The sequence below is a fragment of the Spodoptera frugiperda genome, chromosome 8 (assembly GCF_023101765.2).
Source record: "Spodoptera frugiperda isolate SF20-4 chromosome 8, AGI-APGP_CSIRO_Sfru_2.0, whole genome shotgun sequence".
In the NCBI taxonomy this organism is placed as follows: Eukaryota; Metazoa; Arthropoda; class Insecta; order Lepidoptera; family Noctuidae; genus Spodoptera; species Spodoptera frugiperda.
The window spans coordinates 4964215-4991149 of record NC_064219.1 but is presented as its reverse complement, the minus strand read 5'-3'; the positions used below and the strand labels follow the sequence as shown (position 1 = coordinate 4991149).

Here is a 26935-nt window from a genome sequence, read left to right as displayed (position 1 = left end):
ATACTAAGCCAGCGTTTGGAAGTATAAAAAAAACTTCCCTTATTCCTTATACTCTTTGAAAAAAACTAACCACCCGACCGACACGACTTTTGTTACGAAGTTTTACGACGAACATGCTTCTGTCAATGTACAAGTGTCAACTGTCACTGTCACGCTTTCAAATCGATCTATTGCAAAAATTCAGTAATTTCGCGACTGGGATGCAAGAAGGTTGTGTCCGATCCCGTAATTAATAAATTTGTCAAAACAACAAGTTTGTGCATAGAAAATTAAACGAACGAATTCAAAGAACAATTGGAATCGTATGTGAACAGAACTTAAATTAGTTGCGAAATTCGTAACCTCTAATCGGAATTCAGTTATGTGTTAGTTTGTTTGTTATTTTGTGTCAAAAAGCGTGAAAATGAATGTGGGAAGGGCTTATGTTGACATCCTGGAGCCTAGGAGGAAGCCGGGAGGCATTGTTGGTTTCATGACCCGGAATTGGTATCCGCAACATACTATGACTTTGGACAAGAAGTATTCACCTGAGGACCTCAAAGACCTGGTCGCAAATTCTCTGTACATGGACTCGATTATGGAATCGGTAAATATTTTTAAGTATATTTTCATTCATACTTTCCTTGACAAAAAATAACTGCAACTAGGAAACTGAGATGAGAGTTTGATCTCTTCCTAAACCTGTCATAATTAGATAAATAGTGTAACTTTTCTAGAATCCCAACATTTGGTCAGTTAGAACCACTAGGGGTGAATATCTAGTATGTTTTTCACGCAGTAGAATGAATATTTTAAACAGTTTTCTGAGTTACATATATTTAAATGAACATATTAGTCTGATAAATAAATACCTGTTTACCTGAATAATTTAAGCTACCATTGCAATATTGCATTAGCGAAAACGAGTGAGATAAAAAGCAATTTAATTACAATACACATTTTATTATGTGTCAATGAACATTATAAGACACACCATTAAAAAATACTTACTTGATCAAATAAAAGCTAAAGTTTTTCATTCATGAAAATGTAACCAACTATAAAAACAGACTAACAAATTAGTTGCAGTCATTACTAAAGTTATGGTGTGACAAGCGAGAGAGCAAGCAAGTGTGTGTAAACAATAGGGATTGATTTGTAAATGTTCTAGTCTTCCTTTTCTATACTTCCTGCTAAGCCTTATTATTATTGTAAATGCGAAAGTGTGTTTATCTTGCTAAGCGACATGCAAAAATCAGTTCTATGATATGGTATGAATCTTGTGTCGGGAGACAGTTAAGAGGCTGAAGACTAGTATATGCTACATTATCCCCATAATAATACTGTAGGCAACAGCTAGTATCACAGCAAATGTGAAAAGAAAGATACATAGATGGTTTGTTACTCAGTTAACAACTCCAAAATAACTGATTGGTTGTAGTCAAAGGAGTACATAGTCTAGAATACAATAGAAGCTTTCATTAAACATTCTGATATTCATGCTTCCGAAGAATCTGAAGTATAATTTTTAACTTACCGCTAGCCAGTATACCAAGGTCTCTCTGCATAGATTAGTACAGAGAGACTCATGAGTTCCAATAAATAGACATTTAAAACATCTCTCCTTCTTCTCATATAGATATGTTCAAGAACTGGTGCCACTAAAGAAGAGCTGCAGAAGATAGTGCACAATTTCCTGGAAGAAATGGGCCTTGATAAGAAGGTCCATGTGATTAGGTGGATGGGAGTGCTCTTCCTCAAGATTTGCTTCATGATGAAAATCAAGATGTTTGTCAATGAAGTTGCTGTATTTAAGGTAAGCATTTACATACATAGGCCATATCAGCTGAGAAATAGCTTGTTACTGCCCCTAAAGGGGTAGATACATCTGAGTGAACTGGAGTTGCAGCGGTAGGGGAGGGTGTGGCGGGCTTATCCAATAAAAAAGACCAATGTCAACTTCATTCTACAGGAGTCTCTATAGCACAGGACCATAGGAGCTTTTTCAGACTTGCTATTTCAATAATCAATATTGCCATTTTAGTTTTCTTGAATGTATAACCAAATAGTTAACTAAAATTTATTTTTATTGAATTAAGAGTTTCACATTTCAATGGGTTGCACCAACTACCATGCATATACATGCACACATAGATCTGGTAAAAATAGGTGTTAAATAGTTAGGTATCAAATAAATGGACATTTAGGCTTCATCATCATCATCATCATCAGCAGCCTGTTATCATCCACTGCTGGATATAGACCTCTCCAATAGCATGCCACTGAGCTAGATCACATTTAAGTTTATTTACTTATGATTATTTGTTAATACGCCATGTTTGGTTGTAGCTGAAATCGATAATGGGCAACAATCCAGTCCTGTTCCTGCCCACCCACAGGAGTTACGCAGATTTCTGCCTGATGACCTATCTGTGTTACCACTTCAACATTGATTTCCCAGCCGTGGCTGCTGGCATGGGTATGTAGTTCTTTATTTATTGCTTACTGTTCTTATCACTACATAGTATAAAACAAAGTCGCTATTTTTGTCTGTTTGTCTGTATGCTCAAATATTAAAATTACGCAACGGATTTTGATGCTGTTTTTTTGTAATAGGTAGAGTGATTCAAGAGGAAGGTTGATATGTATAATACAGGCATAATATATCACCAATGCACCGAAGCTGGGGCGGGTCGCTAGTAACATCTGTATTCATCGCCTATTGGCCATCAACGGATTTATTTGAGTGCCAATGCATACACCAACGTACAACGCGACGCAATCTGTTATGACTCGTCACGCAAAGCATTAAAAAAAAATTAAATAAATTAGTATATCGTCAAAGTCGTCGTGAAAGTACGATTATTTTGGGATATTTTATTATAATTATTGAAATGTCAAAATAATTTATTTTTGACCTAGGAAACGACCCAATTCTATGTTATTGTTTTAGATTTCTACTCCATGGCGGTAATAGGTCGCCGTATGAGGGAGACTGGCGCCTTCTACATCCGTCGCACGCTGGGCGGAGACGAACTGTACGCCGTCACTCTGAAGCAGTACGTCAAGACTGTGGTGGCTAAACATGCTGCACCCATCGAGTTCTTCCTTGAGGGAACTCGCAGCCGGAGCAACAAGAGCATGCCCCCTAAATATGGTAAGTTAAGTTCTTTTATTTGGTCACTAGCTACTTCCGTGCGGTTTCACCCGCTCTAACGTTATGTTTAGCCTATAACCTTCCTCGATAAATGCGCTATATCCAACACAAAAATATTCTTCAAATCGTAGTTCCGGAGATTAGCGCGTTCAAACAAACTCTTCAGCTTTATAAAATTAGTATAGATTGAAATTGAATTTTTCAAAATACATATTATGTACTGATATTATGGTTCAAAATCGTTTGAATAATGAACAATATGCACTTGAGTTATATAGCCATAAAAGGGTCAAATGGGTCATTTTTATTCCAACCGCTGCTATTTAGTGAACTCGTTATAATAATACGACCACTGACCATGCAAGTTTAGGATTATCTATTGTTTTAGGGACTTTTCGTTCAAGAACATGTGGTCAGCCCCATGTAATTTTAGGATTGTTATGTATACCGGTTATGTTTCAATTCACCATTTCGTAGCACAACAAACTTGAAGTATTGCCCCACTTATCCTACATTTTAGTACCTAAGTTGGTGGTTGGCTTATGTTAGTTAGCCCATCGCTCACATTAGCATAATTGTAATTCCGTTTAACACTAAAAGCAAAACATCTACTCGACTTGTATTTGTTCTAGTAAAATAGTTAAAGCTGTATAAATGTTATCTGTTTGAACACATAATGGCAGTTTGCAATGTAAAGACTAAACAGAGTTATGTAGGTAAACTGCAATGTTTGAACTGCATATTGCACGAAATTGTATGATATAACGTTTGTGTGTTAATATGTTGGAAGGAATAGTCGTCTATTCTATGCCCATTAATTCAATTTTGGTCATAGAATTGTTAATCTCCGTTGCGATTATGAAGAAACTTATAATAATTTAATATGGATTCAGTAGAATAACACCCTAATGGTACTTCTACATTCCTGGTTCCGCCAAAAACAATTAAATAGTGCGGGTGGAGAGCAAGTTATAATAATTATAAGAGGCTAGAATACGTCAGAGGGCCTAGTGCGAGTTTTACATTAACGACGTTTGGCGCTCTAATTGGCCTGCTCTAACTAACCAACCAATGACACGGCTAAAGGCGGTTTCGATCGTGTTAACGAAAAAAAATATTCGCCATTGCTTTAGTCTTTAAGTCACTCACGAATGTGTTAATTCGCATTAATGTGAAGCCAGAATTCCATTAGCTACACCTAACTACTAGTAAGACAGAATCTGATTATTTATTAATGCTTGTTTCCACCAGGTATGTTGTCCATGGCGATGGTTCCATTCTTCTCCCACGAGGTCTCCGACATCACTATCGTACCCGTGAACATCAGCTACGACCGGCTCATGGAGACCACTCTCTTTGCCTACGAACATCTTGGAGTACCCAAGCCTAAGGAGTCCACTGGGGTAAGTTGTATTTTTTTTTTATTTGTCAATAGTGTTTGTTAGGTACCTATCCAGCTAGGTGAAACGACACGTCGTCTTCAGAATCAAGTGGAAAGATGCAAGTGATGGTATTATCTTTCGTCGTAAATGACCTAAGATGTTGCAGAAACTGATTATTAATGCTTGTTTCCACCAGGTATGTTGTCCATGGCGATGGTTCCATTCTTCTCTCACGAGGTCTCCGACATCACCATCGTGCCCGTGAACATCAGCTACGACAGGCTCATGGAGACCACTCTCTTTGCCTACGAACATCTTGGAGTACCCAAGCCTAAGGAGTCCACTGGGGTAAGTTGTATTTTTATTACATTTTTCAATAGTATATATAAGGTAACCTGTCCAGCTAGGTGAACTGATGCGGAAAGGTGCAAGTGATGGTATTATCGTTCGTCGTTGTTAAAACATCGTTTTTAGATCGAATTAATTTGAGATTTTAGAGATTAGAATGAATTTTATTTATTTATTTATTCATATGGAAAACTTCGAAAACCCGAAAAACACCCAGCAGTACTTTGCTCAACCCGGGAATCGAACCCGCGACCCTATGCCCGGCAGACGCACATGCGACCATTAGTCGGCCAACGAGGCACTCAAAATAAATACACTTTTCCTATATTATTAATCATTTTAATATGAAAGTATGCGGTAAGGGGTTAAGACTATGAATTAATTGAATTACTAATTAATATTTAGTACTAATTGTATATATTTTCGTGCAAAAATATTCGTGTTTTCGACCTTGACCATTTTGAATTGCGTATAATCTATTCCGTTTAAGTTTTTAAAATTTTATTATAGTACATCAAATATATTGCCTGTCGATTTCATTATATTAACTGGTCTAATTTTATTATAACTTTCGTGAGACATACTAAAATAATTATTATGTTATCGGCTTACTCACGAAACTGTTTGACGAGGAACTCGACTATTTTCAAGCCATACTAGAGGCTCATATTCATGAGCAACTTTCCGCAGTAGTACTAGTAGTAGCAGCGCGACAATCGCCGCGTCGTGTGTCGATCGCATAATAAATTAATCAAGTGTCGAGCCGATATAATAATGATTAATTAATTGATCTGTAACAGTTAATTACTGTTATTATACCAAAACACACATAAACCCAAACAAAATTCTTATTTTTACTATAGACCCAGTAGTTAACACCACACTAATACTGTTTCCGAACTGTATACTTAACCCAAGATCACGTAATCTGAGAAATGCTAACAACACATTTATAACTATGTTTTGTTTTTATAATGTCGATACTACTACAAGATGTGCCAATAGTAAGCTTATGAAGTCAATTAAGCAAGCGCTATTCCGAGAAGTTCGCGAGTCAATTCGTAGTGATAGAAAAATGAGGCCAATGTCATATTTCGTATGACACAAGGTCGAAAGTCGCGTGTTTTTAATCAAAATCTCGTGTTCTAATGACATCTTTGTGTCTATCTAAACATCGGATAAAGATATATCAATGTTTGGAAAGAATATTTAGTCGTAGAAACCAAAAACATAGTCTTTTTGTCCTCGGGGGTCTACACAATATCTTCATTTTCCTATTATTACGCAACGTCACGCCTTTTATCCCCGAAGCGGTAGGCAGAGGTGCACATTACGGCAGTAATGCCGCTATACAATGTACACCCAATTTTCACCATTTATGTTATAAGTCCCATGTAATAGAGGGGGTTCATGGGGGTGAGTAAATATCCTATATTATTTGACTCTATTTTTTGGATGAATCCTATCACGAATCTCTTTCTTTTTCTAGATCATTCTCTTCCTTTTCTCACTTGGTTCCACGGGTTTCACCTCTTAGTTTAATTTAAACATCTCCATATTCAGGACTGAAGAAGTCCTTTTACCTAACCATTTTTATCTTATTAATGGGGACCATAATATTGCTACTCATTCTTTCCTCTTAGTTCTACTTTGTCTAACTTCTTACATTGTGATCATAATTCATCTTTTTTATGACATATTACCTGGACAAACATCATCTAATATTCTACCCGAATGAAACATGGATGTAAGCAAGCTGGTACTATCAAATAAATTTTCAATACCTATCTCTCATAAAACCTATCACATCAGTCACGTCGAATGAAAATCAACCTTACGTCAACAGCATAGAGCATAAAGTACCTGTATTTTACTAAACCCCACCCTTGTTATTGATTTTGGATTGCAGTTTGAAGGGAGCGATGAACCTAGGGCGTCTAGACATGCGCAGAACATCTGAACGGTTACATTACATTGTGAACTGAGATGGAGATACATTACAACATCATTGCCGGAATAAGACCACGTAGTACAATGGCTTAGTGACCGATGCAACTTGTTGTGACTCGAAGTACTATGCATTTTTAGACTAATATTTCTTTTAGTAACCTTGGATTTGGAAAACGACGTAGTTAACTATCATACTTATAACTATATACTCATTATACACTTAGTACGAGTTTAATGTAATCGTAACGACAGCGCGTTCATCGCTATGATTGGTTGGTTTATTCGAGTCGGCCAATCAGAGACTTTAAACGAAAAGCAAACTCATATTAAGAATACAAAAAACGCTTTAAGCAATCGGTTCAGATTGTCACCCAAACATCTATAAAAAGACCCCAAAATTAGTTGCACCAACAGAATGAATCGTATTTCAATATTTTTATATTATTTTATATACGGAAGTATCCTGACAAAGTTGGGCTGTAATACGTCGCGTTGGTCAGATTTCAGACAAATTCAATACCTGTCTAGCTTTACCTATCTACCTTTATAATAATAACTGATTTATCAAATGAAAATGTACCTTATGTTACAAGCATGAGATATATTTTCCTACACTCCGCCATGGTTATTGATTGCGGCCTGCAACGTGAAGGGGTGAGCGGTGACGGGTGATACCCGCTCCCCTCACGTCCCCCTCATGTCTAGACATGCGCATAAATGTTGACTGACAAGGGGTAGGGGTTGGCTAAACATCAAAGGTTGATCTGACCGTTTATTAAATTGCAAAGCTAAATGAAATGCTTTGAGAGAATTTAAGTTACGACAAAGCACAGGGTTTATTATACGAGTATTGTTTTTAGGTAGTAGTTTCTACTAGCGGCTTCGCCCGCATTTCCGTGGGATAAAAAGCCTATGTGTTATTTCATGTGTTGTAGTAAGAAACATACTAACAAACTTTCGCCTTTATAATATTATTACCAGCGATCGATGAAATCCTCAAGACCTATCTTGTGCGCCCAGACTTATACAAAACATTTGAAACATTGTATCTATAGGATACCTTGGAAGTTTTGTATGTTTATAATCGCTGATGGGACATTTGGATGGAAAGAACTTTTATCATTTCTTCAGGAAAATAAGACAATAAGTGTAGCATCTGTGATAAGTTTTAAACCAATATGAACATCTGAAATGGCCAATTTGTAGGGATTTCAAAAAATGATAGAGCCGTTTTATTTCTTTGTGTTGCCAAAAACGGTTCGATTCGGTATACGACCTTTTCAAATTCGTTTTAAATCAAACGTACGTACGCAACATCACAGACATGAAATTTGTTCGTTCGTATCTGCGTCCCGCACTCCCGCCCCCTGTTATTGATTGCTTGCAACGTGAGGGGGTGAGATGAATCCCCCCTCCCCCTGCGTGCAGACAGACATGCACGGAACTTTCAAACGCGCGTATTACCTTGATGTATAGCGAATTATTTTTGTTTGTTATGAGGACCAGAGGGCTTAGTACGTATTTGTTTCACGTTTAACGAGATAGAGTTGGTTCATCCGAGCTGGCCAATCAGGGTACAGATTTATTACTATGGAAAAAAAGAAACTAAGAAATTTTATAGTAATGTGGCGACACATTGACAAGTGACAAGTGACAGATGACAGCAGTCGCACATAGACTATCGACGAGCAAATCAACGGATGACGTCACAAATATCCTGCATCGCACATATGAAGTTTACATGCGAATTAACATGGATAGAAAATCCCAACGAACAACAGTTGGGCAGAAAGCCCGCCAGGCATGATCACCTCGCCTGGTCGGAGGATCCTCCTTTTCTTAGGGAACTTTACTCTCTGTTCCCTAAAGTAAGATTAGAACGACTGGGTATACAATCCGTCTAAAACTTCACAATTGTCGGATCCCTAAGTATTCAACATACATTATTTTCTGGGGGCTAGTGTATTCAATTGTATTAGCTCCATCTCCACAAAACAGTAATGTATTTCTGAACCAATCGGAAGATTAGGAAATATTCGAATCAGTCGAACAAAGTTAGCACGCGGCAGTTACCATACTCTCAATATCAAACACTTAATTAACTCCCCTCGTCATTTTCAATATACCTATCTACCTACCCATAATAGCTATCACGTACATCGCTACAAATGAATTTGTATCTTACTTTACAAGCATAAAGTATGTTTTCCTGTTTCCCGCCCTAGTTATTGATTTTGGATTGCAATTTGATGGGGTGCGATGTACCTAGGGCGTCTAGACATTGGACATGCGCAGTACATCTGAACGGCTATCAATTTGTAGATACAGGTACTTCTTTGTTAACTGGACATGATTTATACGATAGGAAAGTTTACTGGCTGGAATTTATCCTTTTAAAGTTTGCGGACAAATTTATTTTTTAATCAGCCTGTAAACGATCAGACGGATCACCTGAACATGCAACACCAGAAGCGTTACAAGTGCGGCTTTGTGCCGGCCTTTTTGGGAGTTGATTTAAGGGTTGTTGGGAATTGGGGATTGGGAAGATTAGGAAAGGGGTAATTTGAGGTAAATGGTACATAACATATCTACTTATTTAAATGGTGAACATAATAGTCAGGTATAACCTGTTTAACAAACAAACTCATACATAATTATATACATTATTCTCCCGCCGGTCTCCCATGGAGGTAGGCAGAGACTATGGAACGCTAAATGCTACGAATCTTAAATACTTTTTTTAACTTTTTGTAATTTGGTATTTATAATATTAGTTAAGATTTTGTGTTTTAAAATCTGACTCACAATTTCAAAAAAGTGACACCTTATCTCCCTTATAAATAAAAATCATTGCTGTTCATTAGTCTCGTCAAAACTCGAGAACGGCTGGACCGATTTGGCAATTTTTGGCCGTGAATAATTTTTGAGAAGTTCAGGGAAGGTTTAGAAAGTAATACCAAAATCAATAAATATGTTTACCTACATTACAAACGCATTTGCAGAGAGCAATCAACCAGTCACTTCGACAAACGTGTAATGTGAACTTGCTTTAAAATTACATCATAGGTTGTTCCGGTCTAGTCGCCGTGAGCCGGTGAGCCCCACTTCTCTGAATTCCAGCTAATAATGTAACTGGGGCAGACTGCCATTGGCCAGGCATGTACACTATGCAGCATTACATACTGTCAATATGCTCAGATCATTAACAAACGTTTAAAGCTCATTAGTAAAGTATTAATGTCAATGTGTAGTCTTCTTTAGTCGAGTGGCTTTAAGTGCGACCGCGGAGCAATCGGTTGCGGGTACGATTCAAATTTAAGTCTTTGACTGCCAATAGAAAACTGTTGAAAGCAAATCCTCCGCTAACGTCGGTCACCGGTGACCACCACGTTCAATGTGTTAAGTAAAGTACTTATTATGCACCTACAATATGTTCACCTCGTTTTACATGAAATATGAGATTGATAACTGGTGAAAAATGGGCGTAAAATTGTAGATATGAATGTATGCATCTGAATCTCTATCTATTTATCTCTTGGAAGATTATAAGGCGTTGTGAATAAAGTAATATTGTATAAAATATAATATTTATTTCGTTTTCTTATTTACAAACTTATAAGGCCATCGTACGTAACATTATTCGCATATTTTCGCTCTATTTCCCCAAAAGATAACCGTTGGTATTCGTATCGCGAAAATTCCTATCATGCTGAGTATTTACAAAATTTTGTTTTATCTTTCACATTTTATATTTACGATTCACGTTTATGTCGGTAGATAGTGTTTCAATACAAGTTTATCATGGTCCCGCTTTCTATGATCTTTCCGCACATTCTACGGTCAGTTTATACTGGTTTTGCTTAGCATATACGCAGCCGTAGATACAGTCAGCTCAAATATATTTACTGTGCAGGTAAGAAAATAAAGATTAACTTTGTACAGAGACATTCTAAATTAACTAAAAATCACTGTTTACTCAAGTATTATTAATAGAGAAAAGCTCTACTAGTTTCGAGTCACAGAGGGACTCTTAATTCTGCGCAGCATGCACAGACGCGGCGACGTCGCGCAGCCTACTCTAGAATACGTAGGTTCCATATTTAAGAATAGATTGCTAATAATAGCACATCATTAATTTACTAACACGGACAAGAGGATACAGTTTATATAAAAAAAATTTAATTTTGTTCAGTAACCTTTTTTCTGAACATAAAAAAGACCCATTTAATTTTATTATGTTTTGTCTATGGGAATCCGTATACAATAGCAATAAAATTTTTATAAAATATATTAAAAAGTAACTAAACAACTTACAAACTCATTATGTACTTATTTAAATTTAGTCTGATTTATATTTTTAAAAGTGTAAACACTTGCGACCACTTTACCAAAAGGCATTCTCTACTACAAGAATTTATACCTTGTATCTTAGTATGTTTAGTATTATAAATGCGAAAGTTTGTGGGATTGTGATTTTGTGTAGGTTTGTTACTTAATCACGCAAAAACACATAGGCTACTTTTAAAAGCTAGTCCTTCATAATATCATACGATTAAAGGATTCAAATGAATGTCAACATAGTAAATAATATTTACCTTGAAGAGTGTTTTACGTAAATGTATGCTAGGAACCTGTTTGCTTGTGCAATGCGTACGGATTACATTGTCGACCCTATGACACAGATTATCTATGTGTTAATACTACATTTCCTTACCATTTCCGAACAATAAAAAATATTAACCATCACGCCTTTAATTCGTTGAAGAGTTGCATTTTTCAGCAATTTGCCTAAAATTCACCACAATTATAGGTTCTATGATATGTTGCTGTTATAATTCTCATATAGATATTCTACGGATCAATGTTATGATGCCTATGAGCCCCGCATCTCTTGAAACTAGTCGGGTTACTTCGACAAATATTCACAAACAAGTAAAATGGTGGGAAAGGCGACTAACACCGACGGCAAAATTAATAAGGAAGTAAGTCTAGTGAAGCCTACCTTTAGAATAACCATATACAATGTTATTATTGAAATAAATAATGTAATTAGATTCGTACCTATAGCAACAAAATAAACAGTTGTTGAACATAATTACATATCTTTAACAATAGATGTCGTAATTAATGTAAAAGATAAACAATAATTAATTATATTTCCTTGATTACTTATTTAACCTTTGCTCTTGTATGCTTATTCTATTGGTAGCAAAGTTTTGTAAACCCGTCCGCTGCGTTTCACTGTTAAATTGTCTGTAGGAACACAATCAAAATTCGAATTTGTTGAGTGGTGATAGGGTTCCCTGTTCATCATTTCAACCCTAGATCACCCTAAGCTACTTAGGTATAATAGACCTGTGTGTTTGTGTTTATCTGCCATACTTCTTAGATTTCCATGCATTCACTAATTCACCTGAAAATATTTCATATTTCCTGGCTGTCGAAAATTGTCTATATTTTACACATGTATCGTTTATTTTACATTTGGTTAAACATATCTACGCATGTTCGCAGTCAATCTAAAGGTTTCAAGGTAAAGGTCGAAGATACTTTAGCATACGATTCGCAACCTTGTCACCAAGGGCATAAGGGTAATAACCGCTGTTGAAGAACGTAATGACAATAATCTACCAAACATTTGACGTGATAATTGATTGTAACTATAGTTTTTATGTAATGTATTCACGTCAGTGTCAATGTTTGAGGATTTGAGGTCATCGGTGTGTTGAAAACAGTTTTGTCTTAATGTCTTTTGGTAACAAAGTTTTTCCGACTCTACAGGCGGACATGACTCTTTTGAATAAATTAATACGTAGAGAAAATGTCTAGCTGCGCACAACGTAACAGGTTACCGGGGCTCCGGCTCAAAGCAGGAAAACGAAGGGGGGGTTTTTTAGTCAGTAAGAGTCTGACACTCCCTCCCGCCTCACCCAAGGCGGGAGAAATAATGGGATGATTATACCCCTCAAAAAAACCTAAATACTCTGCCATAACTGAATGACCGACTGACAGACATAACCAAAATAACTATATCTTGGAAGTTACACCGTCGCTGGTACGTTCTTTTGGCTCTATATTGCCACACTAACAAAAGAAGAAGACTACCCTAAGTTTCCATGGAACTTCCTTTTAGTGCGTAAAGTCGCAGGCAGAAGCTAGTCAACTTTATTACAAAAATAGACCCTGTCATTATCCATCGCATGTTTAATCACTGCGTCACATTATCAAGTAATTTATCGAGTAATCGTCTTATCGATACAATTATATCGATTAGCTTACCTCCAACAGATTATGCAAATGTTAATATTATCACCTCACTATCTTAGAATTCGCACGGGCACACACACATGCATATAGAGACACGCTTACACACTAGACTACTTTAACTTAGAACATCCGTAAATGACGTTTAACCACGCCCATTTAATAGAAGACCTGCTTCACAGTAATGCACCTGTTCTCTTTACATAGTGTTGTATTAGACTTAGTGATAACAAGATTTGCCTCGTTATGGGCATCAAATAATAAAATATTATGCATTCATGGCAGTACCTCGTTTAAAGAAGTCTTTTTTAGACTTCAATAAGTTCTAGTCACACTTAAATGAGTACTGACTACTGCGCAGTACCTACCTTTACATGCATTTTAGTTTATTGTTCAATAAACATATCCATCAATTTGTCAAAATTATATTTCTATCACAAAATTATATTTTAATACATTGCCATCTTCCAAATTGCCTATTAGACGTCCAAGCCTGGTAACAGTTGTATATTTTCCCATCCAGATCCAAAACTAATAAAACAATCTCTTTGTTTCAGGGCTTCCTAAAAGCGCTGCACAATTTGAACGATCATTTCGGCTACATCTACCTCAACGTTGGCCTTCCAATTTCCGCCAGGGAGTTCTTCAACCAGAATCCCAAAGTATTAAATTCTCCAGAGACGGCCAAGCCCATGGATCTGCAGGCGGTCACACCGGAACAGTTCAAACAAGTGCAGTCTCTTGCAAACCATGTCATAACTGTACAGCAGAAGAACACGATGGTGACCATCGCCAATTTCGTGGCTCTCACTCTAATGCAAAACATTCAACTCAACAAACTTGCGACAATTGACGAGGTCTATGCAGACATCGAACTTTTCATCAAAGATTTAGGCTATTTCGGAGCCAGTATCTTTGTTGATTTAAAAGACGCGGTGGAAAGGATCCTCGTGGTGCACCAGAAGATGATGAAGTTGGATGGCGAGAAGCGACTGAAACTGATCATTGCAAGCCCGATGGAATTGTCGGATGAAGTCAAGAAGAAAATTAAAGGTAAGGAATTAATAATTAACTAAAACTAAAGGTAAGCGTCCATAGGCCCGCATCACACGTATCGTACGGATCGCATCAAACGGATGATTTTTTCAGACTGCGTCCACTGTATCGACAGCGATCGGATTGCCGACGCTAGTATCAGCAATCGGATTAGCGATACCACTGAGATTTTTGGCATCGGTATTCCGTCGACGTCATCGATACGCATTGCATGAGTCGTCCGTACGGATCAGTGGACGCTGTTGTTTGAGTTTCTATACAAGACAAACTAAAATCCGTTGCGTGCGATGCGTCCGATGCGGGCCTGTGGACGCTTACCTTAAAACGCCTTTACATGTTTCCGAACATGTTCCATTTTCTAGTTTATGTGGCACATTGTGTCTGACTATTCTGCTGATATTGTTTTTGTTTTTTTCTTTGTCGGTGATAAAAATCCAGGTAATACTACTCATAATTCAATTAGTCACCTAATAATATTTTATATGGAACTACGAAAATGATTCAATAGGTTTTAACTTTTAAATTCTTAACAATACGAGTTAAAATCCCTTATCAAGTACCTGCAACTTGATAAAACGCTGTAGATTACCCAGTATAAAAAGTATTTGGGTCATTGTTTATATATTTCCTGTTAAGACGAACCATTCGAAATAGTTTAAAGGTGCTCTAATGAATGACGATAATTTGCAATTTAAATTCAGAGTCCATCTCTCTCTGTAATCGGCCCCTCATGACTGAGGATCGTGGTCATCCTTGGATTCGCATTTGGAGTGAATTATTTGTCTCCATCGGTTTCTGTACCCTTCGTACGAGTTTGCTTTACGTTTAACGAACTCGTACCAAGGAGTCCTGGTTAATTAGAAATTGCTACTTCTGTCAAAGGTCCCGTTAGTCGGTTCTTACGCCACCTCTCTGTCATAACCTCTGAATTGCGCGCTTCACAGTCTCAGTTTTCAACGTCGACAGACGGTACTAACGTGTTTACAATTGGAATATATTTAACATAGTGATAGTAGCTAATAGTTACATTATTAATAAAAGGACAGTAAAAGTCTGTGCTTAATACTATACAGCTGATGAGTATTTTTGTGTTGAATATGTCCGTTTATCGAAGAAGGCTTTAAAACAGCCCGCTACGATTGAACCGAACAGTAAAACTTCACAGGAGTAGCTAGCTATTACTAGTGATTACCAAACGATTGACAATCAGTTCACACAAGGAAATAAAATACAATGTGTTTACAAGAAATATGGAGATTTTATTGGAAGCAAACATAGGTACTACCTATGTACTTATGTACTAAGTAATGTATTCGTTTGTACCGACAGTTCATATTTACTTTGTTGTTAGCACAGAAGCGATTATTATTATACAATGTTACTTCTAACGAAATGTTGAAATAATGTCGAAATGTTTAGGCCTCAATGTCAAGTTTGAATATGTGATTAGATTAATTATAGAATAACTTAACATCGACTAGTAGTAATTTCGTAAATGTATGGTAAATTACAAGTTTATTGCTGAGTTGTAGCGGTGCTGTTAAAGTGTGATATATGTCTTTTACACTTACTACGAGTTTCGTAAGATAGAGTACACATTTGAAAGAAACAGGGCAACAGCGTTCTTTTACAAACCTTAACCTGTCCTAATTTTGACAACCCTGTACTTAACGATTGCTACACAAGTGTGGGAGAGCCATGCTTCTGTACGAATGGACCGGCTCGATCGGAGTGATACCATGGCTTCACTAAAAACCAGCGTGAAACACCGCTTGCGTTGTGTTTCGTTGTGTGAGTAAGGTTACCGGAGGCCCAATTACGCCCCTTCCCAATCCCCGACTCGATTCCCCAAAAACCCTTAAATTCCTAACCCCCAACCTTTTGTTGCCACACCTCTGGTGTTTCAGGTGTCCATGGGCGGCGGCAATTGCTTACCATCAGGTGATCCATACGCTCATTTACCGGCTTATACCATAAAAAAATACATATACATTTCCAGAAATAGTCAACACTAGTACACGTTACACGAGACAGAAAAAAAAACAAAGTAAAAAAATGTAATGCCCCTTATCAATATACAAAGTCTACTAAGCTTATATATAAAATTTTGGTTGATATGCCGAGCCTACCAGGTGATATGCAGATTAATATATTACGAGTTTGTAATCTCTAGATAACATAACTGGCAGATAGTTGTTACGATACTGATTATGCAATCTCATATCAGTTTAGGTCAGTGGCTCTTTAAAAAACTTAAGTCGTAAGGCCATACAATATGAAATAGGATGTCAATGGAGTTTGGAATTTTATTTGCGTAGAACTCAGAAAAAGAGACCTAAAGTTACTTTGAACTTAAGTTCTCTTTATTATGATGTATGAAAACGAGCATACCCATTACCTGATGGTAAGCAATCGCCGCCGCCCATGGACACCCGACACTCCAGAGCCGTTAAAAGTGCTTTGCCGGCTTTTTGGAGCTAGGAATTTAAGAGCTGTTGGGGTATCGGGGATTGGGAAGATTGGGAATTGTGTCTCCGGTAACATCAATCACAGAACAAATAGAACGCTGTGGTTGTATCACATCGGTTTTCTGTGAGGCCGTGGTATCACTTCCGTCGAGCCGGCCCATTTGTGCCCAAGCATGGCTCTCCCACACTTAAAGTTTTTAGGGAATATGTCTAGCTCCGTTTTTTATGAAACACGTCAGTAAACGAGCATAAGTATCACCATAGATATGTTAATTTGTTATGTAATTACAGGCCACTTGATGCATCCCGAGACGATGGCGACGTCGGTGTCGGTGATACAACTCCAGTTGTACGTGAACCCGGTGCTTCACTTCCTAGTGCCCGCCTCCCTCCTCTACCTCTGTGTGTTCCACGACCCTGGTCAAGTCACAGGTAAGTACTTAATAATTTTTCTACATATATTTTTCAGTACCCTTAGTATGAGTTTGCTTTACGTTAAAAGTAATCAAAACGAGAGCGCGTTCGGGACTCTGATTGGCTGCCTCGAAAAACTAACGAATCAGAGCGCTCAACGCGCTCTCGTTTCGATTATTATAAACGTAACGCAAGCTCGTACTGATGGTACTGGTCTATAGGGAACTTTCCAATTTATAATTTCGTATTTTTTAACTAAATAAAAATCGTTTGCCTATTGTTTGTTATGAATTGGCTATAAAAGAAGGAATATGAAATATTGAAATCGTCGAAGCAATTAATACATTTTCGTTTTTAAATTTGCAGAGGTGTACTTTGAGCGCGTCAAGGTTCTAAGGAAAATGCTTAGTCACGAATTCTTCTACGTTGAATCTGACATGGAAGATGTAAGTAGATTACAAATTATTATTTTTATAAATCTCAACGGAGGAAACTTGAATTCATAATTTCTCATTATAAGCTTGAAATCGACAACCCTTGCACAAAAGTATAGTGATGAAATAATGCTTAAGGTGAATGTTCCGATCGCCTTTTCATACATTTTTCGTTCACGGTATACTCTCCGTACATAGACACTTTTTGCACAAAACTAATCACTTTATCACTTTTGTACGGTCAAGAATCTGCATATAACTTTTTGGTAAATAATTCGCATTATATATGGAGAAAAACAGTCTTGAAAACCGTGAAAAATTTGGCATTTCTTTTACTAGTGTTAGTGCAATTTGACAATCAAACATATCGGAATGTCTGGATAGGTTATAATATTAAACGCTAGATGGCGTGCACCCGATAATGTAAATTTGAAGAATCATTACTAATTTTATAACAATAGTTTTCATTAAAAAACATTACAATAATTTAAAACTAACTATCGTAAACGAAAATATAAAACATTGTGGTCGTGTGTGAAAAAAATGTTAGCGTTAGTTATTATTATTGTCACTGGCAACAATAAAAATTTTTAAATTCGTTCGTAGACAAAATACGATGTTGCCGTTCCGTCGAACATGACCTTTGACACGTTGCCAAACTTATTTAGTACCATCAGATGGTTGACTTGAAATAAAATACATTTCGAAGAGTTTGCGTAGCATTACGCTAGGCTTTACGCGCGGAATTTCTTGTATGTTTTTGATCAATGAAAATTCATTGATTCGAAGTAATATTTCTTGTATGTATTTCTTTCCAATTTAATATGATTATTGCAAAGTATTGTAGTATATGTTGTTTATAAGTAAGTAATTTTATTTCAAAATAAAAATACCTACCAACTAATAAATATTAGCAAATCAGCCCGTGAGTTTAGCTGGCCATTACAAACTAAAATCCTCATATTAGAAATCACCGATCGATATTATATTGTTTTCTCAGATTAGTAATACAAATAACTTTGGACGGACAAACATTAGTATTATTTGTCACATTATATTGCGTCTGCTACATGAATCCCGCGCGTTCCGAAACACTCAAAATCAGTTGAACGGACGGTAAAACAAGTATCTTTAAATTTCTAATGTTATAGTAAATAGAGTATAATTATGTAATATCATTTTATGATTTTATTATGGTTGTTCTGCAGCGATTTTTCAATTGATGTTATATCATAATTTGGGTAAGTAAAATTTTATTGCTATAATTTTTCTGAATTTCGGAACGTATTTAATAAATTCTGTTTTATCTATGGTATGGATATTTACTTTGCAATAATTTTCATGACATGAGACTACATTTTGCTGCAATTACAAGCGATTTGATCTGGTTTTGTTATAATTTCGTTTCAATTTTATGCGAATAGGTACTGAGTTTATAAAAGTAACATAATATTGTCTTGTACTTATATAATTAGTTTTTGTGTATTTCGGATTCCGTTTACATCTAGGTACCTACTGTGTCGGGGTCCTACGAGAAAGCTGGCGTATCAACGCCACGAATATTCAGGCGCCCGTAAATCGTCAAAACGAGTGAAAAGCGCATTCAGTTGGATACATGTGGACGACAAGATAGTAAACCTGTAAATTATAACTCAAGTTGTGGCCAGCTTCATTGTAAACAAACTTTAGTTTTCAAGTACGTATAGAGTCATCAGTTGTTGAGCCATCTACATGTAAACTTAGAACTCTTTTAGTAATAAGCGTTTCATCCCTCTTCTTCACATGACCATACCAAGAAAAACGATTTCCTTTCAATTTTGCTCTATCATTGGATAATAATGTTCTAGTTATGAATAAAAAGCATGAATATTACTATCAAGTAAATTCTATTGCATGTCCACTTTATAATTTATTTTAGCATTTTCTTACTATAATATTAAATCTATTTCAGGTTCAAGGACAAATGCGTGTCAGTAACATGGATAAATGCTACTTCATATGTTTTATTTCAGTCAATGAACCTTTGACTGTTATAGAAGTTTGTCGAGATAATATAATGACTTTATCAGCAATATGATGCCAAAGTTAATACACTTTTTTAAAGAATGTATTCTGCCAGAAATAGTTTTGAGACATGTTCAAAAAATTGCGAAATGTATACCTAGGTATGAAAGGTACACAATTTTTTTTTATTTTATTTTATGATTTCCATTGATTTCAATCTATATTATATTTTTTTCTTGTGGGATATTGTTTTCATCCACATCAAAAGTTAAACACAAAATATACTAATTATAGTAATTTTCTTTCACAGCAGCTGTGTAGCGGTAGTTTCCAGGCAATAATGAGGAAGGATGAGCGAAAACAACACAACAAATGTTTTTTTATTGTACTATTATAGTAGTGTGTTTAGAATCTACATTATCAATGTTTACAGTCATGTTTTTTTTGATGTCAGAAAACTGAAATGGTGTACTCGTCGTAATGAACATAATGTTCATAATGTGATATGAATACATTGACCTATTTTAAGGTTTCTGAAAAACAAAAAGGAAAGTTGTTGCTTTTTTATTTCCTTATGTAGTATAGTGATTATGGATGCTTAGATATTCTCAAACATTTTTCCGCTTTGATTGCAATCTATTATTCTGGTTGCCTTGTTTATGAATTATAGTTTTGAATTATTATTTTGAATGAGATTATTTTTTAATAATCAGTCACGTATCAAGCATTCATGTCACATAAATACTTGTAATAATTGCAGGTTAGTATATACATTCTATTAAATAATGTATAAGATAATAAAATAAAACTGTCTTACATTGCATTCTTGACATTCATTTTATTCCCAAACTAGTGACCCGCCCCGTTTTCGCACGGGTGCAAAATTATCAGTTTCCCTACTATAATATACATGTATTATACATATAAACCTTCCTCTTGAATCACTCTATCGATTAAAAGAAACAGCATCAAAATCCTTAGTGTAGAAAGCATACATATGGATATAGGGACAGAGAAAACCACTTTGTTTTATGCTATTTAGTACCTAAATATAACACTACTTATACCTTTTATTTTTAGAACATAATAGCATCAGATGGTGTTCTTTAGTTCCTAATCCCCAAGACATAATTTCTACAGGTACCAGCCTATTAACTTTTAAATGCACGCCATCTAGTGGTTAATTTTGAAGAAAGGTTGATTTTAAAGTAGGCGCTATGTCTATGTGTGTATAAATGACTGTAAACAGAGTTGGATATTAATATTTCGCTTTTATGGCAAATCGGATGGAGGAGATTTGAGGCGATAATTTGACTAATTCCGATAAAGTGGGATGCCTGATTTTCGCATTATTATTTCTGTTACTTAATATTGTTCCAATGACACTCAAAACAACATAAAACTGAAAATGTTCAATTCAGCGCCATCTATCGGGAAACGAGCCATGAAGAGCTCGGAACATTCACCTTAAACCTTCTCCGTGTGCGCGAAGGGGGGGGATTACGGTTTTCAGCAATGTATAATATGTTGTTACAGAAATTCCAAGAGGCGCTTACCTTCTGTTCCCGTCACGACGTACTTGCGTATGACAAGGAAATGGACACGTTGAAGCTCGGGAAGGATAAAAAGCGACAGTGGATGCTGACGTGGACCTTGGCGCCGTTCATCACCACTTTGCACGTGGCCACTTTGATCATGCTGGAGGTTTGTGCTTCTGTATTCTTCTGATATTTACAGCGATGCATTTATCTCTTCACATTTTTTTTTTATAATGTCACGCCTTTAATCCCCGAAGGGGTAGGCAGAGATGCAAATTATAACACATAATTCCAATGTACACCCACATTTCACATTTTTTGTTGTAAGTCCCATGTAATAGGTGGTGAGCCTATTGCCATATACCGGGCACATTCTCATACTCCGTGCTACCACTGAGAAATTTTCGAAAACCCGAAAAAAGCCCAGTAATACTTCGCCCGACCCGGAAATCGAACCCGAGACCCCTTGCCCGGCAGTCGCACTTGCAACCGTTCGGCCAACGAGGCAGTCTTTTGATTTGTCTCTTCAAATAGAAAATTAATGGTAGGAGAGTCATACTTCAATACAATTAGACGCCTCGACGGTCGGAGTGTTACACGGTTTCATGGGAAACCGGCGTGAAACAACGCTTGCTTGTGGTTCGCCGTGTGATACCCTCCCTCATTTTATTTAAAGCAATGATGTATGACAAAGTCAAAATAAATTATTATATTTATTTCAATTACATAATCCTTAATCAGGTACTTTTGAAACGTCAACATTTTAATGTCTGTCAGAATTGTAAACAATATAATGACTTCGGGGATTAAAGGTACGAAACCACACCAAAACATGATAAAAACATAAACTAACGCCTATTAAAGTAAGCGTCCCCAGGCCCGCACCGTACGCATCGGACGCAACGGATTTATCGCACGTACGCACCGTATCATAGGCAATGCCTACATGCGATGTGTGCTGATGACGTCATACGGAATGCGTACGATGCGGGCCTGTGGACTTACCTTAATAAGCGTTAGGTTAGGTTTTTTATCATGTTTGGTGTGGTTTAATTTGCAACATACTTGCAGCAACATGGGCGGATAACTGAGGCGGAGGCGGCGAAGCGGATCCAGCGTAAAGTGGTGGAGTTTGTCCAGCCTCGAGAGGAGCATTGGTTGGGACACCCGTACAGCCTCAGCTTGGAGGTCGCGCGCAACTGTCTGCGGGGACTCGCCGACGCTCGGTCTCTCATCAAATATCGAGGGTAAGTGTTCATATTCATTACAATTTGACTGCACGGTTAGTGCGGTGACGGGGCAATCAGCTGTCGTGCAATGAGTAGCGGTTTCGATTCCCGCATGGAGCAAGTTTTTGTATGATCCAGGTCTAGGTGTCATTTGTATGTGAAATTGAAAGTTTGTAAACGCAACGTGAAATTGAATGTTTGTAAAAACAATAATTCTATTACAATTTTTTTAAGGAAACAGGCATGTTATAGATGGATGTTGACTTAATTTTCGTATTGGTATATCACATATTTCTTTTTCACAGTCAAAATTACGTCTAGTGGCTGAGCATGATGATGATTTAAATAAAATTTGATAAGTATTTTTTTAAATATTTTATTTGATTGAAAAGTTATCTATCGGCACATATTTCTTTCTGACCGATTAGTATACCTCGTTGATGGCAAATTGACTTATTTCATGATGTCTCTTTCTTTGTTCCAGGGACAACATATCATATGAGGCGGTACCCGTCAACCTGGAAGTAGCTCACCGTCTGACTCTGTCCGTTCTACACAGAATCCCTGTAGACTTCCATAACAACAAGGCAGTGTGCAACCAACTGCTTCAGTCCCGGCTTTAAGCTACCTGCCTAAATGAGGGTGATTCTTTCAAAAACACTTAACAAAAAATAGCCATTTTGGTATCCTCAACCATATGTCTTGAAACCAACCTGCTGCCACCTAACGTGTAGCGAGTTCGATTCACGCACCGAATAACTCTTTTTCAGGCTTAGTACGAGTTTTTCAAGTTACCGCGTTCGGCGCTCTGATTGGTCCGCTCTAATGAACCAACCAATCAGAGCATCGAACGCGGTAACATTTCGATCTTGTTAAACAAACTCGTAGTAAGCCCTGTGACTTATGAAAAATAAAACCGTTTCACTCTTAAAATAATAATAATTAATTATAAAGTTACTAAGATGCTTAATAATTTGGGATAATGGCTACTTAAATAATGTTAAGGTTTTTCAAAGAAATACCCTTCATCGAGATCAAATACTTACTTTATAGTATTTGTCTCTCCATTGATCGAATTCAAGCAAGTTTGAATGTGACTCCATTGGTATAACAATTGTTTTCAATTCGTAAAACAAATACAAAATATAAAAAAATCTTTCTCGTAGTCTGTTCAAGTAACTTTGAGCTCTAATACATTGACATAAGGCATTCATTGTGCCTAAGTAAGGTCTTATATTTTGTTCAAAAAAGCGTGAAGAATTTTATCTTGATACTACGTAATTTGAACTCTATTGCATTGACGTAAGAATTGTTTTTATTTAATTAAACATGTCACATCTGAATAAAGTATCTCTCACTCTCTTCTTAAACGGAGAAGAAATGAGTATTGATAACCACGCCTATTATACGAAATGGCGAATTTCATACATTTTTAAATTATAAGTATATACTTAGCATTTAATCAATTTTACAGCGGTACTCAGAGACATTTAATGATTACTTAAACTATTCCTTAGTAACGATTTTGTTCTGAAAACAACTAAAAACTGGCTTAAGTAATCATTAAATGACTCTGAGTACGGCGGTTAACGTATTATCGATATACCTAAAATATTGTTTCCATCTCTTTCTTACAACAAGAAAAAGAAAAGGACAACAATAGGTAATTAATTGTAGGTTTTCTATATGTCGTAATAACTCTGCAAAGCGCTTGTTTTTTTTTAATTACGGGTGAAAAAACGGTCAACTTTATTATTTATTAGTTACTGACTTAATTACTTTTAAGTGAACTGTGTGTTACCATGGTGTACCTATTTATTTATTTTAGTTTTAATTTGTAAATATGGGTTTTATGTTAGTATTAGTTTTTGACGTATGCAACGAAATATGATTTCTTTGGCATTGAATTAAAAAATGTACGGTTTACTCACGTAACTGTTCGAGCGTACTCGACTAGTTTTGAGCTACGATCGGGGCTCATAATCACGAAAATTATACTCGGGAAATACAGTCACGCAGTCAACTCATTGTTAGCCTTCTAATGAAAGAATTACGTGAGTAAACTGTATATTTAAATTAATTGAGTATATATAAAGATAGTTTGTAACAAAAAAGGTTTTGTATGTTCCAATAATTTGCCGACTAACAGTCTATTGCTCAATTTTCTAACATAACCTTAGATTATAGTTATGACTTGGAAATGAATGGACTGAATTGCACGGTTGGCAAAGTAGCTAGACGACCGACTGCTGCGCAACGCATCGCAGTTTCGATTCCCGCGCGGATTAAAATTTTATGATCGGCAGATAGTTGGTCGAGTTTAGATGTGATATTGTGGAATTTGTGTTATAAACACAATGTAGGGAAATATCGGAGAGATTGAGAAAAGATCAGTGAGAATGATGGTGTGCTTTCTATTTAATATTCTTCTTATAATTAGCAACTGGAATCTGTATTTTTACAATTTTCGCATTGCATCCACACAACTATGTAGGGAAGGAAAAAGGGTATGACAATTAAACATCTAATTAGTCCTACCTGTGTGCCTGAAAATTGGTGTTTTACTACATTTTTATCAACATAAAAGTACATACTTTTTACTCATACTATTCTTAATATATTTTATAAATAACTTGTCTAGTAGGTGTGTAGTGTCGAGCCTACTACAATGTGTATTACTTATGCCCATCTCAGGTCATTATTGTCACGTAATAGAATTTAATAATAATTGTTATTCATCATCATTTCAGGTATTCGAAATTGTGTCGGACTTCATCGTTCAATTATTTTGATGTGTCAAAACTCTTTTGTATTGCATACTCAAAACAGTTGACTCTTGATGATTTAAAGCTGAAAACAGTTCTGCAATTGAGATTTAACGATATTAGAGTTGTAATTTAAAGGTTTTACTGAAAATATAACTGAATATCATATGCGCTAACATTACCCCTATTTTCAAAATTCAATATTCACGTAAATTAATGAAGAAAACGCGCGCCTACTATTCAGCAGGTTTAGTGTTCAGCAGCGACGTCGTCGCGTCTGCGTATGTAGCTCATGATGAAGAGTCCCTCTGTGACTCGAAACTAGTAGAGCTTTTCTCCATTAATTTACGGGAATACACCGTGTGTTTAGCATCCCAAGAATAATAACAAACAACTGTTTAACTGAGGCCTATAATGATTAAATTTTTGAATTATTTATCAAGAATCAACTGCACATGCATTTAAAATAGACAACACTTGTGTGGCTGTTTACTATTTCCAGTGAAAGCAACACTTATTAATTTTATGCCAATTCTTTACAGTATGTCTACGGGCTTGTAACGTTCTAGTCTTATCACAGTAGTACTTATGATAATAATAATATTTCAACCATTTGCTATTTATTCTCATAATATAATAGATTGTGATATTTGGTGTATTATGTCCGTAGTACCTCTTACCACTGTATACCAACTAGGATTTACTCTACGGAGCATTCTTGTTCTTCAGCTGCAATTAATCGGAGTGAATACTGACGAGGAACAGAACTCCCGCCTCATTCTTGCCTTAATTGGCTGGCTTGAGTGGAGATTCCTAAAAGTGGTAAGAGGTGCCCTAATGTATCTAAATGCTGATTGGAATATTGTCTATTTTTGAATTGGTCATAGCATTTTCCATACTCTGAGGGCTAAGCACTCGGTACGAGTTTGCTTTACGTTTACAACGAGAGCACGTTCGGCGCACTGATTGGTTAGTTCATTCGCGCTGGCCAATCAGAGCGCCGAACGCGCTCTCGTTTCGATTTTGTTCAACGTAAAGCAAACTCGTACTAAGGGTACTGAGTATTACACTTTTGACAAAAGACTCTTCAATATTCATCCATCAAGGACTGGCTTTAGCCTCTTGTATGGGCTTCAAAGGCCATCTTCTACGCCCCTATTCTAAGCTGGAAAATAAACAAAATAATAAATCATACCTTTACATATATGAAAGTGCAGACGCCTCGGGAATACACCAAATATGACACATTTTTCATCGTATAATTAATGTGTAGATGTGAAAAAAAAATTGTATGAATGTGTACTCAAAATTTTCCTTTAAAATTGTGATTTAAATTTGCCAATTCCATTTAGTCTTAGTATTTAATGTTAGGTGCCTATTATTGTGGGTGGTTTGTATAAAACGTTTGAACGATTCCGATACTGAAAGTATTTAATATATTATTTGTATTATCATGTATTCAGTTATTATATTACTGATGTCGTATGCATTTTTTATTTAATTCAGTATTACAACGAAATGTTACATTTATTTTCTTTTTGGGATCAACTGTGTATATGTGTGTGTAATGAAAATACGTAACTATCAACCAACTAATTTTATTTTATACATTGACAGTATTTTTTTTGTGTTCGTGACAGAAACTTGCATAATTTGTTTGCCATATAAGTTTTGAATACACTTTGAATACAATATTGTCTTTTATTTTTTAAACACCTTGAACCTAAATAAATAGCATTCTACAATTTACAAAAGAACTAAGCCATTGTTGATGGGCAGAAGTGCTCCATTGTAGGCCGCATCATCACTTACCATCAGGTGAGATAGCGGCCAAACGTCGACCCATCAAACGTAAAAAAATAAAATCAGATGTTCAAATGGAATTTTGAAAGTTTCCTAATATCTCCAAAACTAGACGTCCTAGCTAAAAATAAGGATATTTTCGCA

General features: G+C 36.2%; 1 protein-coding gene and 1 long non-coding RNA gene across 8 annotated transcripts; both read left to right on the top strand.

The window, feature by feature from the left end:
* Nucleotides 1-170: 170 nt before the first annotated feature.
* On the top strand, nucleotides 171-26680 carry LOC118275767 (dihydroxyacetone phosphate acyltransferase). Of its 3 annotated transcripts, XM_050695683.1 has the most exons (12): nucleotides 171-586; nucleotides 1619-1795; nucleotides 2329-2458; nucleotides 2933-3136; nucleotides 4388-4428; nucleotides 4756-4866; nucleotides 13638-14133; nucleotides 16896-17036; nucleotides 17385-17464; nucleotides 20993-21160; nucleotides 22066-22241; nucleotides 22708-26680. In XM_050695683.1, the coding sequence occupies exons 1-12, from the start codon at nucleotides 404-406 to the stop codon at nucleotides 22844-22846; spliced, it is 2046 nt and encodes a 681-aa protein (XP_050551640.1). In that variant the 5' UTR covers nucleotides 171-403; the 3' UTR covers nucleotides 22847-26680. The 3 variants fall into 3 exon arrangements, with proteins under 3 accessions (XP_050551640.1, XP_050551638.1, XP_035449734.2); XM_050695681.1 differs by lacking the exon at nucleotides 4388-4428 and having other exon boundaries at nucleotides 4715-4866; XM_035593841.2 differs by lacking the exon at nucleotides 4756-4866 and having other exon boundaries at nucleotides 4388-4539.
* LOC118274570 (uncharacterized) lies at nucleotides 18392-20279 on the top strand. Of its 5 annotated transcripts, XR_007705575.1 has the most exons (4): nucleotides 18393-18876; nucleotides 18961-19148; nucleotides 19404-19626; nucleotides 19767-20279. It is a non-coding gene; the product is annotated as an uncharacterized LOC118274570 (long non-coding RNA). The 5 variants fall into 5 exon arrangements; XR_007705573.1 differs by having other exon boundaries at nucleotides 18392-19148; nucleotides 19770-20279; XR_007705571.1 differs by having other exon boundaries at nucleotides 18392-19148.
* Nucleotides 26681-26935: the final 255 nt, after the last annotated feature.